Source organism: Liolophura sinensis, chromosome 6, assembly GCF_032854445.1.
Source record: "Liolophura sinensis isolate JHLJ2023 chromosome 6, CUHK_Ljap_v2, whole genome shotgun sequence".
Lineage (NCBI taxonomy): Eukaryota > Metazoa > Mollusca > Polyplacophora > Chitonida > Chitonidae > Liolophura > Liolophura sinensis.
This window is the reverse complement of record NC_088300.1, coordinates 45,809,190-45,821,732: the sequence shown is the minus strand read 5'-3', so window position 1 is coordinate 45,821,732 and position 12,543 is coordinate 45,809,190. Positions and strand designations below refer to the sequence as shown.

The following is a 12,543-nucleotide window of genomic DNA, read 5'->3' as shown; positions in this document are numbered from 1 at the left end:
TCGGTCTATTTTCTTCATTACAACGAATACACGTATCGATCCTATGTATCCAACAAACACGGCGCCATTCAATACCCATCTCTCACGTCATATACTTACACGTCGTATCACGTCAACCACGGCACACATGTTATCTATCGATTGCGACATTTGGGGAATACCACTACTCTTGATATGCTTTATTTTGGCCTTAGCTGATATCACAATGAATCGCTTGAGGGCTCAATTAACGTTATGCTCTGAGTGCTCCCAAATGTATTCTTTGTAAAACCCACATACTGTTTGGTCGTTGGCTTAGAAAGTAACCCGAAGTTAAGCATCAAAACTTCAGTTCGAGTTTTTCCAACACGGCCACGTTTGGTCAATAGCTGGCATCGAACCGTTGTAATATTACAGTCTAAAGCTAGCTTTCATAGCACCACATCAACATAGAGATTGCGCAGCAGGCCTCACACATCCCCCCTTAGTTATTCTCGTCCCGCCAACACACAAAAAAAAAATCAAATCAAAATGCATCAATCATTTGCACGACATGGGTACAACACTGACTTATGTTCTGATGCACTACTTGAGAAGATGAACTTTAGCTACCACTAGGGTGAGTTGTATTAAGAAGAATATTTGGATCAACATTGTCTACTTCTTTACTAAGTAATCTGAGAAGACGATTTGTATGACATCCGACATTAGCTGCAGTGCTGCAACGCAATGGAAAGTAATCCTCATCAGCTTTGGAGGGCGCAGGCTTAGTTTTCCCGTTATCCACGACAGTATTAGACTTTTGTACCTAAGGTGTTCCTAGTACTTGTGGATCTTCAAAACCCTGAGCTGATGATGGCTTCCTCTCCGTCCGTAAGTGGGAAGGTCTGCAGCAACCTGCGGATGGTCGTGGGTTGCCCGGTTTCCTCCCACCATAATGCTGGCCCTTGTCGTATATGTGTAATATTCTTGAGTGCGGCGTAAAACACAAATCAAATAAATAAATAAATATATACATAAATAAAGAGAGGTTAAGATAAGCGGGTTGACACTCGTCGGCAACCTGTTCATTGCACCCACGGTCCACAGTTCCAGTCTGGTTTGGTCCTTCTTGGCATATCCAAGATCGCCCTCCTCATCCAAACAAGACTCATCCCTTTGATTCTTCACATTATCGTGATCAGTAAGTTGATCTTAAGGGCCAATGTCCTGAAGCAAGTGTCTCAAGTCTTCGTGGTAGAGGATATGTGATTTTTACTGTCTTTAAATTTTAAGTTCTAGTCTCATTTTACCATCGTTTTTGCGGACAAGGACTCCGGAGACTCGAACATTCTCTTATGGCTCCATTGTTGAGGGCTTTCTGAAGGTAGTCCCGGGCCTTTGTCCAAAAATACGGTGGTACCCCACGGTGCGCAATCTTCATCATGTTGTTCCTTATTCTGATACTATATTCGATTTCTGCACAGTACACTAAATCATCATCCGACCAGTTAAACGCCGGCACGTGCTTGTCCACTAGTTTCTAAAGTTGTGTCATCTGTGTCAGCTGGTCTCCTGTGTTCATTTTTAAGATCAACTGTTGAGTTATTTGGTCTGCGAGTTATAATGACAACGGCCTCGAGCTTCAATCTGGTTCAAGTCAACAAGCACCAAGTCTATCCTTGGTCCTTCGTTCGCCACACGAAGGACACCAACAGGGGTTCTTGGTCGAGATACACTTCCGGATCTGAAAAATTGGCGAACTGAACGGGTATTGACTAGCGCACTGATGATGGTTTCAAGGATCTGTACAACTGTGGATCTAACTGGCAGCATTACCTCTCACTTTACTACCGTCCGCATTCTTCAAACAAGGCCAGAATTTTACATAACTTGCTCGGTTTACCACCAGTTTTATCATTGTCATTGACCAAACGTAGAATACTGAACCGAATAACACACAGAACATCCTGTTTTCGAAATCTTTCACAACCAACAATGCACCATTCTCATAAAGGCATCCGAACAGGTGTAAGTTCTCTTGGATGAAGCAAGAGGAAGAGGAATGGGTAGATGGGTAGAACTTTTTGGATGCATGACTACTTCTGCTTCAGTTTGCGACAGATGTTACCGGAAACACGATTCCGTTATAGCTGACACTTGGGCATCGTACCTGTACAATATCAAGTAGCGTATCGCCATGCCATTCCACAACTGCTTGATGGAAGATTGAACCGTCCAAGTCCATGTCCATGGCGTGGCTCTCCACCGTATACTTTACAAGTCTAACATTTAATCTTTCTGATCATTGTTCTGCAGCCTAGGGAAATTACGACGAAAATGATTGAGTGCACAGCATTCTCAGGTTTGGGGTCTCATTTTGGTGTCGTCTGCTGTTGTATTTTTCTGGATTTCTGTTGTAGCGTTCATTAAGTCAGTAACCCATTTATTTGTTCTTGCTGTTTCTCTAGACGCACATTGTGTTTCTCGGTGACAGCAGCCTGGTTGACGCTTTCAGCAACAGTTCCATTGCGTGTCAGTGTTTTCTGTTCCATTACTCTGGAAGATGTTACCATCCACTTCATACCTCGGTCTCTAATTTCGAGGAACTTCATGTTTGAAAATTCTCTATTTAGCTGCATCAATTCCCGTTTCAAACCCTCATTTTTCATTGCTTGAGCAAATATTCCATTGAGAGTTGTTTCTCCACAGACACGAAATGTTTTATTTTTCTCAATTTCAACAAGATCTTCATATTTACCTCGGGTTGATTCTTCACTTCTTCATCCGATTTCTTTCCTTGCTGTTTCGCCAGACTGGAAATCATAAAATTGGCAAGATCGGCATCGGACAGTTTGCGCGACCCAAGGAGTACTCGTACATTCACCACCTACTTTCTCACAGATCAGCATGAGCTAGACCTTCAATGGGTATCCACGAAACTTTTCAGTCCTAAGGCTTGGAAGTATTACCAACGACTTTCTGTCATCATTTGATTGGTTGAGTTTTTCATCTAAAATTGAGGTTTGCCATTATTTCGTCTGTAGCTGCTGGTAATTATCACCAAACTCAGTGCCCAAAGCTGGGTTTGACACTACACAAGTTATGTTCTGTGTTTCTGTACTCAGCATGAAGATGGGAGATATGCGGCGGAGTGAGAGGGTCTCTTTCCATCATTTAGGTGTATACGGATCTAACAGCGTCATCAATAATGGCTGGCCAGTGAAGACGATAGCCGAAATAAGACGGATGTTGGGACATACCAATGTAGGTTATATGTTAATTTTATTGCTTATTATCCTCCAAGAGAAAACACTTTGTACTTAGGTCACTTAAAAGAACTCTTGATACCAAAGGCTGTTTTCAGTTCACTGAATATGACAAGCTCACTCTGTTTACACTCGTGAATCCTTGTTAGATTCCCAGGCCAAAAGTTGGAAACCTATTGTTTTTGCTAAGACATTGGGCTTCCATGATGAAAGCTAATAGCCTATTGTTTTAGCTAAAATTCTTTTTCTTATCCGAAAACTACTTTTGTCGTTTTGCGAGAAAAATGTGTATCACAGCTATTAACTCCTTAAACAGTTCATCACTAAATGTCTTGGGCAACCTGCTGGTGGATAAAATTTTGTCCGCTTGTGACTCACTTAGCGGCCATATTGGAGAAGTATAGAATTAAAAAATGAAAAGTGCAGTCATGCACATGTATGAAAAATTGATATGTATGTGCAAGACTGCTGGGCGGTATCGGGCTTACAAGTTTTATTCAAATCGGTTTAGAAATCTGACAGCTCACCGTTGGTAGTTTGTCACGTTTTTCGTGTTTAGATATTGAAAAAGCAAGACCTGATTTTATATTTTTCCCACAGCGTAAAGTTTTCCTGTAAATTTAGTTAAAGCTCACCGTTTTTTACATGTCCTTCATTTTTGTCCCATAGAACCGTATCATTTGATGTATGCATTTCAAAGCTTGTTATTTCGGGTTAAGCTAACAGGGCAAGCATTGCACCCCATTGTTCTACTGATGAAGCTAAAAATGTTGGTGGCGGTAAAGATGTGTATTTAGTCTTACTTTTTGATGAAAATAGTACAGCTCTGAAAATAAAATCGTGTTACATGATAAGTGTACATGCCTGTTGATGGTTAAGCAGGTTGTACCTTTCTGCTGAGGAAATAGTGCATAGATCACCCAAGTAACCTAAGCGCGCTTATGCCACTGATACGCCAGCTTCGTAGCAGTAATGGTTGCCTGTTAGCATAGCTCAGTGCTCTCCGTAGGGAATGGTCAGTTAGCTGGTTTTTTTACCGGTAAACTTGATTTAACGTGACTGCATATAGCAACTTTTTACACGAATATTGCAACAAAACTAGCGGTCGTAGCCATAGGGTCCCAGAGACAAACTTGAAGAATAGCATCTAGCTACTGATTATCAGCTAAACAGTACCTGCTCAAGTGACCTTCGAAAGTGACAAATAAAAAAAAACCCCAAAACGCACAACTTTGGGTTTTAACTGTAATTTACAGGAAAAGTATACATTGCAAGGAAAAAAATAAATTCGTCATCAACATGCCAAGTTGCATCTAACTGCCACATCGTTTTTTCAAAATTCAAAAATAAATGTGACTTAGACGACTTAAATTGCGAGTGTCCACAGTTCTCTACTGATCTGGATAAAATTTGCTACCTGATTCCTCCAATAATTTTGCACATACTTATCAATTTTTAAGGCAATTTGATTAGCGATTCTGGAGAAGAAGTTTTTTAATTTTTTTTTTCTTTTAGATTTCCGTACTTCTCCAATATGGCGGCTAACTGGGTCACATGTGGGAAAATTTTTATACGCCAGCCGGCAACCCAAGCGACTGAGTAATGAACTGTGTAGGAAATTAACAGCTGCGATATACATTTTTGTTCGCAAAAGAAAATAATTGTAGCAAGAACAATAGGCATCTGGCTTTCAGCTTGGAAGCCTAAAAAGTCAGAATTAGAACAGCTATTTAGTATTTTTTAAAAATGGCTAGAGTCGCCTTCAGGAGGGAAAAGTGAAACTGTATTAATACTTTATCACGGTATGTAGTGTAATATGTGGTGGTGTTTCTTTCCAGAGGCGTATTGATGTTATGAAGATGGACGTGGAAGACAGTGAGTGGCCTAGCCTGGATACAGCCCTTAGGGATGGCTCCCTGAATAATGTGACGCAATTGTTACTTGAAACCCATAACTTTGACGATAATAAGTATAACCTTATCAAAAAACTAAAAATTTTACACCGGTTACGAGATCGAGGTTTTAGGATCTTTTATGCCCACAAAAACCCTCTGACCACGAAACCTGTAAGTAAAAACAGAGAGACCCCACTCTGGGTGTGTTGTTACGAACTTCAGATGATTTATCTGCCCGCATGTAATGTCGTGTAAGTCAGGGATGTGTGCTTTTGCAATAGGTATCTGTTCCTTCTTACGGTGAAACAGCGGAGCAATTTCAGAGAAAAATATCATACATCAATAGAAATATCATATTATCGTCTTTAAAATGGTTTGAACCCGAATAATTTCCACTAACCTCAAAAATTCTTTTAGTCCGCCCCGAAAATTATTTCAACAAATAAATATATAGCTCCGAAAATAATTATATGGCATCTCGCGATGTAAACAATATGTGGGTCACAGGTACATAGTTTGGCACACATTAAAAGTGTAGGTACATAAAGTTGATGTATACAAGGTATCCATTATTATTCCTGTGTACATTTGTTACAGTTGATTTTGTGCCTGTAGTGCACATCTTATGTATTTGTATTGCCACAATTGCCTTTGAAGAACACATCGAAGAAAAAACATAAAACCAGAAAAAATATTGTCAGCAGGCCAAACTACATCTAACTGAATTCTTGTTATTTCAAAATGAACATGAACCGTATGATAACAATAAACTTTCCAACTTGTAGATTTGCAGCTTAGTAATACTTAAAATTACTACATTCCCTAAAGCGATACCTGGGCCCATATTTCTTCTTACGACTTAAGTAAAAAATTCAAACACAGCTACAATTAAAATGTTTTTGCTCTAGGATTTAATGAATTGATATAATAGTGGCCTAATGACCATCTTTTCTCAGAATTCAGTTCCCTTTCCATTGTCTTTGCATCTCTGTCCCAGATAATGAACTGATGATTGGCACATATCATGCTTGCGGATGGGGTTGCGATTCCTTTATATATATATACATTTGCTCTAGGAAGTTTAAAATTTGCACACTGCAGAACCACGTACCAAGCACAACATGAGTTATTTCCCGTTTTATACTTGGCTTTTTAAGCACTTACAACTTTTGACTTAAGTCTTTAATAAGACGTTTGATAACTACGGGCCCTTGGGTCCATGTTAAACATCCGACATAGACTGCAATATAGCTGTTAATAGTTGCACATAACATACAAATAGTGTCAAAAGTTGCATTAAGAAAACAAAACATACCATGGACGTTAAATTATATACCTCATTTTTTAAATTCGAAAACATGTTGTCAGCTATCGAAGAAACAAGTTTTTTGTGGAAAAAGTTTCCTCTTAAACACAGCTGTTGTGTCAACTTAATTACTGGTTACAACTATTATAGCCGTGTTAAACAAGGCAGTTCATTGTCGCCGTACGTATTTGTTCTTTGCACAGAAGTTGTAAATCTTGCATTACTGCAGACGATGTTGACAGCTAAACACTGCAGGGGAACAAGTTAAAAGTGTATATTTTGCAGATGACAGGACACTTTCATTAAAGAATGAAAGTCTGCAACAGCCGCAATAAAATTTTATAAAAGGCATGAAAATGTGACAGCTCTCCGATTAAATGCTAATAAAAACATCTTAATGCCACTGTGGAGACATTTTCCAGCATCACATTTAATTTATGTATAAACAGATGTGAAGTCCTTGAAATACATATTTGAAGATGTCTAAATAAATTGTATAAATGAAACATTGAGCCCAACACCAAGAAGCTATGCAAGCGTTATTGTAATCAAATCAATCAAAAACTAGTTATATGAACATCTGTGATAAATAATTTGTCTGCCTTATAAATAAATAATGGTGTCACTGCAATGGATATTATTTATTCATTTATTTAATTGGTGTTTCATACCGTACTCAAGAATATTTCACTTATACGACAGCGGTCAACATTATGGTGGGAGGAAACCAACGACCATCCACAGGCTGGTGTTACCCCTTGCCACGTACGGCCGGAGAGGAAGCCAGCATAAACTGGACTTGAATTGGTGCATTGGTGAGAGGCTTCTGTGTCATTACGCTGCGCTAGCGCAGGCCCTCAGTGGATTTTAGTATATTAAACAAAGGCTTTTAAGCTCTCGTGGCTTGAGCATTTTGTGCCGAAACAGGACAGAAAGTCAAAATTTTACGCAGTACACATGTATACTATATATTATATAAATATGGTTTGTGAAAGCCCTTCATGCCTTTCACATGGCAGAGAAATAGATACAATAAAACACCATTTCTTATCATGTGTAAACTGTCAATCCTTTTTGGATGCTGTTTTCCAGTTGGATGACTTCTAATCTAATCAAGGATCATGTCAAATTTGATTGTTTTCATAAAGGATATAGAAATAATAAAATTATAGTATTTCTTTTCATGCGGTAGGTCTAGGAAAGTATGCTATAGGAGCTACATAGACAATATTGCAAACAGTATTCACATACTTAATGGTTAAAGCTTTTTAAACCCGATCTTATAGCCAGTGTTCGTGATCAAAATTTTTTGTCGGTTTTAGGTATCTCATAATGTGAGATTTTTCCCTCTGTATGGGGTGTATGTGCATGCATTTAGGTGTATTAAATATTTTGTCCGGATCTTTAATTTCTTGAAGGTATATAACTTTTTGGTTTAATTATAGCTTTCCTTGAGACTCTCTGTGAGACTTCTGTATGGACATTGGAATCTCAGCGATATACATTCCATCAGCCTTCTTGAAATATTGTTTATTTGACCCTGTTAGCTTGTTGTGGTTAATTAGTGCCTTTCCAGAAATTGTCATCGTGTACTTTGTTGTTGGCGATGACTGAATGTTGTGTTTCGATTACTCCACATTAACGTTTAACAACTTGTAGGTTAAACATTGTTCCCAAAATGGTCGTTTACTGCACCACATCCTGTAAGCCCCGCCACGTGAGCAGTGTAAGGGTTATGTTAAATCGTGGTCAAGAACGGATTATATGCGCTGTGGCATGTGAAATATAGTTTGAGCAACTCGGTCAAATGCCCACACGCTGGTCGGAGATACACAGCTTTCTGTCTTCACATACCGACAACCCTACAACAACGACTGTTCTCAAACAGATTTGTTCTGAAGTACATTCTAAAAACCGTGTGCACAGATGTCTTAGAAGCCGTAAATCTGTATGCTGTTCTAATCTATGTAAATGCTTAAAGTATGCCTCAAATGAATAGATAACAGCTATCTCGGCCAAGACATACATGAGAGTTGACATCCATGTATTCACGCGTAAAACCATCTGTTTCCGGCAGATAAAAATACATCAATAAAATTTCAATTTAAAAAAAAAAATAAAAAATTTAATTTCAATTAAATTATTGATGTGCATTTATGCTATCTAATCAATGCACTTTCCCCCGTCTTTGAGCGTGTTTCGTTTCAGCCGTAAATAATGAAACCACCTCAAATTCTTTCCAGCAGTTAAAACGACATCAATAGAATTCATTTACGTCGCGGACTGTACGGAAAGCTTTTTGACAAGAAAACTGCAGTATTTGTTGATAGCATCCCTTGGCACTCTTTGTTGAACACACAGAATAAGGAGGCGGGTCTTCGCCAAATTTTTATCGTTTAATGTTGTATTATACGTGTTTTGCTTAGGACTGCCTGATCATTGTGTTTTTATTGCGTTTTATCCTTTGTGTGGAAAGGTATGTGGCCTTTTGCTTTTTGGATTGGCTATTATACCCACTGACACATGTTTGTCGGTTATTTCTAATATACTTCCCTATTCATACGGTGAGCTTGAGCATTTTGGTTCAGAACTACCAAAATATGACCGGGCCGAAAGTGACGCCCGGTCACAGCCACAAGTGTACGGATGTGGTAGCTTTTAGTCAGTGTTCCTTGTTACTATGGTGATTTCGATTGATTGTTTTTTTACGCCGTACTCAAGAATATTTCACTTATACGACGGCCGTCAGCATTATGGTAGGTGGAAACCGGGGGAAACCCACGACCATCCGCAGGTTGCTGGCAGACCTTCCCACGTACGGCCGGAGAGGAAGCCAGCATAGGCTGGTCTTGAACTCACAACGACCGCATTGGTGAGAGGCTTCTGGGTCACTACGCTGCGCTAGCGCGCTAACCGACTGAGCCACGGAGGCCCCTGGTGATTTAGAAGTTTGTCAGTCAGTAGTCCCAGCTAGATGAAGTATCAATCATTAGCTTACAGCTCACCTCTTGTATGGTTGTAGTAGAACTCCATACCCTCATAATAACCCAGGTAACTGTCAAAGCCCCTGTATGTAGGAGTGTACCCACAGTCACAGAATCCAAGGTGGCACGTACAAGTATCAGGGTAGATAACTCAATGGAGCGCTTTCCGACTGTATGCTAGCCTTTGGAATGGCTTCAGTTTGCAGGGTATATAAAAGTTAAAAATTTCCAGTCCTAATATAAACGACAAGTCGTTTTAAATGCAGTGAGGTTGACATCGTCAGATTATTCCAACTATACAGGTTGTGTCTGTACAATTCATCTCGTGTAGACATTTTATCTTATCAGCCATACCAGGATAGTCAAATTGTTGACATGGCACTGCCTAGATGGCTGTGGTTTGACGCCCCAGTGTTCTGCCAACAGTCGTCCCGTGAGTGAAGGCCTCTGTATACACATCCATGTTTATTACATCATTACATCATTATTACATCAACATTGTGCTTTTATGAACTCCTGGCTGCTTCCCTCTTACCTGTTTCCAGCTTTATTCATCATCTGTTATTTCTTTCATCTTCCTTTGGAAACTGGGCACAGTTTCACAAAGATGTGGTACAAGTACGATAATCGCACATATAGGGCAATGGTACTGCGATAATAATGACATAGAAAACATCGTATGATAAATGTACGATAAAAATATCGAAAGCAGCTCCGCACAGATGTTTTGGTCGTTGGCAATTACCAACGTGACTTAGTCTACGAATGCTACACGAATGTCGGATTTGGCGCTTAGATTCTGACATTGCTGACGTCAGTCCCCTTGTTATTAGTGATCAAAACGTAGAAAGCAAGTCAAGGATGAGAGCACATCAACCAGGCGAGAATTCAGAAACCACTGGAGCTGAGGGATAGCGGAGGAGTTTGGGGGCCTTAGTCGTGTATGAAGCTGGATGCCTTTAACTTGGCTGCAATTGTACTATCACAACACAGAATCAGCGGTCAAACTTTTATCGATTTGGTAATATATATCTAAGTGTATAATTTGCATTACAATCTTATTCTGAAGCCCAAAATCACTTAGTGAAACAAGCTGTTGAACTTACTTCCCAACCGTATGAGCCTGTATTCAAGAAGTTTGAGCCTCTGTGGAAGCAATGTGTAGTACTGTGGTAGTACTGTGGTGGCTTGTGTGGGAAGTCACACAGAGGTTAAAGAAACAGACGGCCAGCGAGCAGTGTATCAAACAACCACAATTGTTATTAAAACTTGATAAAATCCTAGTAACCCTCCATGCAGTGCTAAAGTAGAGGGGTTTTCATGATGGTTATAAATTACTGCATGATTTCTGGTGTGGAATTCCAAGAGCGGTGACCGTCTATGCTTGTTCTGTGTTTATATTCTAGAGCAAATCTGCGGACATTTCCTTGTATGAAAGCAGGGGGAGTTAACTGTGTATACGTAACAAAGCCCCCATTCTGATTGTAGAAAGGATAACTACCGGTCATCCAGGAACTCCAGGAGATGTAAGGTGTGACAATCACATCTAGACGGACAGTGGCTTACAGTGATAATGTATGTGTGTACGCTGGGAGTATTACGTCGTCCGTAGCAATTTTTCAGTCATATTGCGACGAGGAGTCAATGGGTGTGTGTACATATGCTGTTTCTTCTTGTGGCAGGGCGAGTCCATGCCGCCAAAGTGTTGCCTCCACTGAAGTATCATGCAGAAGACACTAGGCCTGACACCCCACCCAGTCACATTATACTGAGACCGAGTCAACCAGTCCAGCTTATTTACTTTAATCTCTAAGCGCTGAGTGTTTGGTATGGCCCGACGCGGGTTTGATCCAGGGTCTCCCGAATTCGAGGCGGACGTTCTAACCATTAGGCTACCGAAGTGGTCTACAATAATTATAACACTGCAGGAAAAGTTTAATTTGGTCAATAAAACCCATTTGATTTCCCAAATTTGTAATACGCCTATGTTAACCTTGTGTTATATTACCACTCGACAAATGATAACTGACAAGAAAGACATGAAGACACAAAGGATTGTTCGACGCCTATGTACGTAATGTGTCCACACGGGCTGTTGTTTCAGTACGTCTAATGCTATACTTATGCCGTTACAGTACATACCACGCAGTCTCTGTTTGGATATACATAGTCTGGTATTAGATGTTGTTGTTTGGATATGTATATATATCTATATATATATATATATATATATATATATATATATATATATATATATATATATATATATATATATATATATCTATATATATATATATCTATATCTATATATATATATATATATATATATATATATATATATCTATATATATATATATATATATATATATATATATATATATATATATATATACAGGGTGCAAATGGACTCGCACAGGTTATTTTGGCGACATGCAGTGTGCACATACGCTGTTAATAAGTGTACACATAATGGTTGCCGTGTAGAAGTAAGCAGGGGGGGGGGGGGGGGGTTGATTTGCACTGGCGTCATTGAAAGTGCTTTTAACCTGGATAATATATAAAGGAAGAGTATATTATTTAGAACAAAAAGAAGAAATTTCAATACTAGTGGTATGGACATTGTAGCTTGCAACATTTGTAGCATAATAGCCGACGAATTTTGGGCTTGATGACTAAAAGAAAAAACAAGTGTTTGTAAAGGGTCATTATTCACTATGATGACCATTACTTAATGTAGTTATACAATCCATATTTACAGTACAAGAGGGGCAGGCACATGGGTTAAAGAGATTTTTTGGAAAAGGTGGGCGTTAGAACACTCAAGATGTTATAACATATACGGAACAAAGAGTATAGTATAGGAAGAGCTGAACAGTATACATAGATAATACCTGGACAAAAACACTAGAAGCGTCAGCTCGTATCAGTTCTGTATGGGTAAAAAAACGACAACCACTATAAAAGCGACAGATAGGCCGATCCAACCATGTTAACACTAAAAATATACCTTCATATAATTAATAATACTCAGGCAAATTATATTTATACAGTCATATGAGTGTTATATTCTGTATACTACGGATTATTAAAAACGACGACATCTGCTAAGAAAATTGACCAGGGCCTGGAAA

The 12,543-nt window shown here is 39.1% G+C and overlaps 1 protein-coding gene across 2 annotated transcripts in view; it reads left to right on the top strand.

The window, feature by feature from the left end:
- Positions 1 to 11,362, top strand: part of LOC135467908 (probable methyltransferase-like protein 24) — a 44,666-nt gene extending 33,304 nt beyond the window's left edge. Inside the window, exons 5-7 of one of the 2 annotated variants that reach the window (XM_064745832.1) lie at positions 3,087 to 3,225; positions 5,066 to 5,102; positions 11,095 to 11,362. In XM_064745832.1, coding sequence (XP_064601902.1) covers positions 3,087 to 3,225; positions 5,066 to 5,102; positions 11,095 to 11,225 — 307 coding nt within the window. In that variant the 3' untranslated portion in view covers positions 11,226 to 11,362. Of the gene's footprint in view, positions 1 to 3,086; positions 3,226 to 5,065; positions 6,111 to 11,094 lie in introns of those variants that run through there. The other variant, XM_064745831.1, reaches the window with a different exon arrangement.
- The last annotated feature ends 1,181 nt before the right edge of the window (positions 11,363 to 12,543 follow it).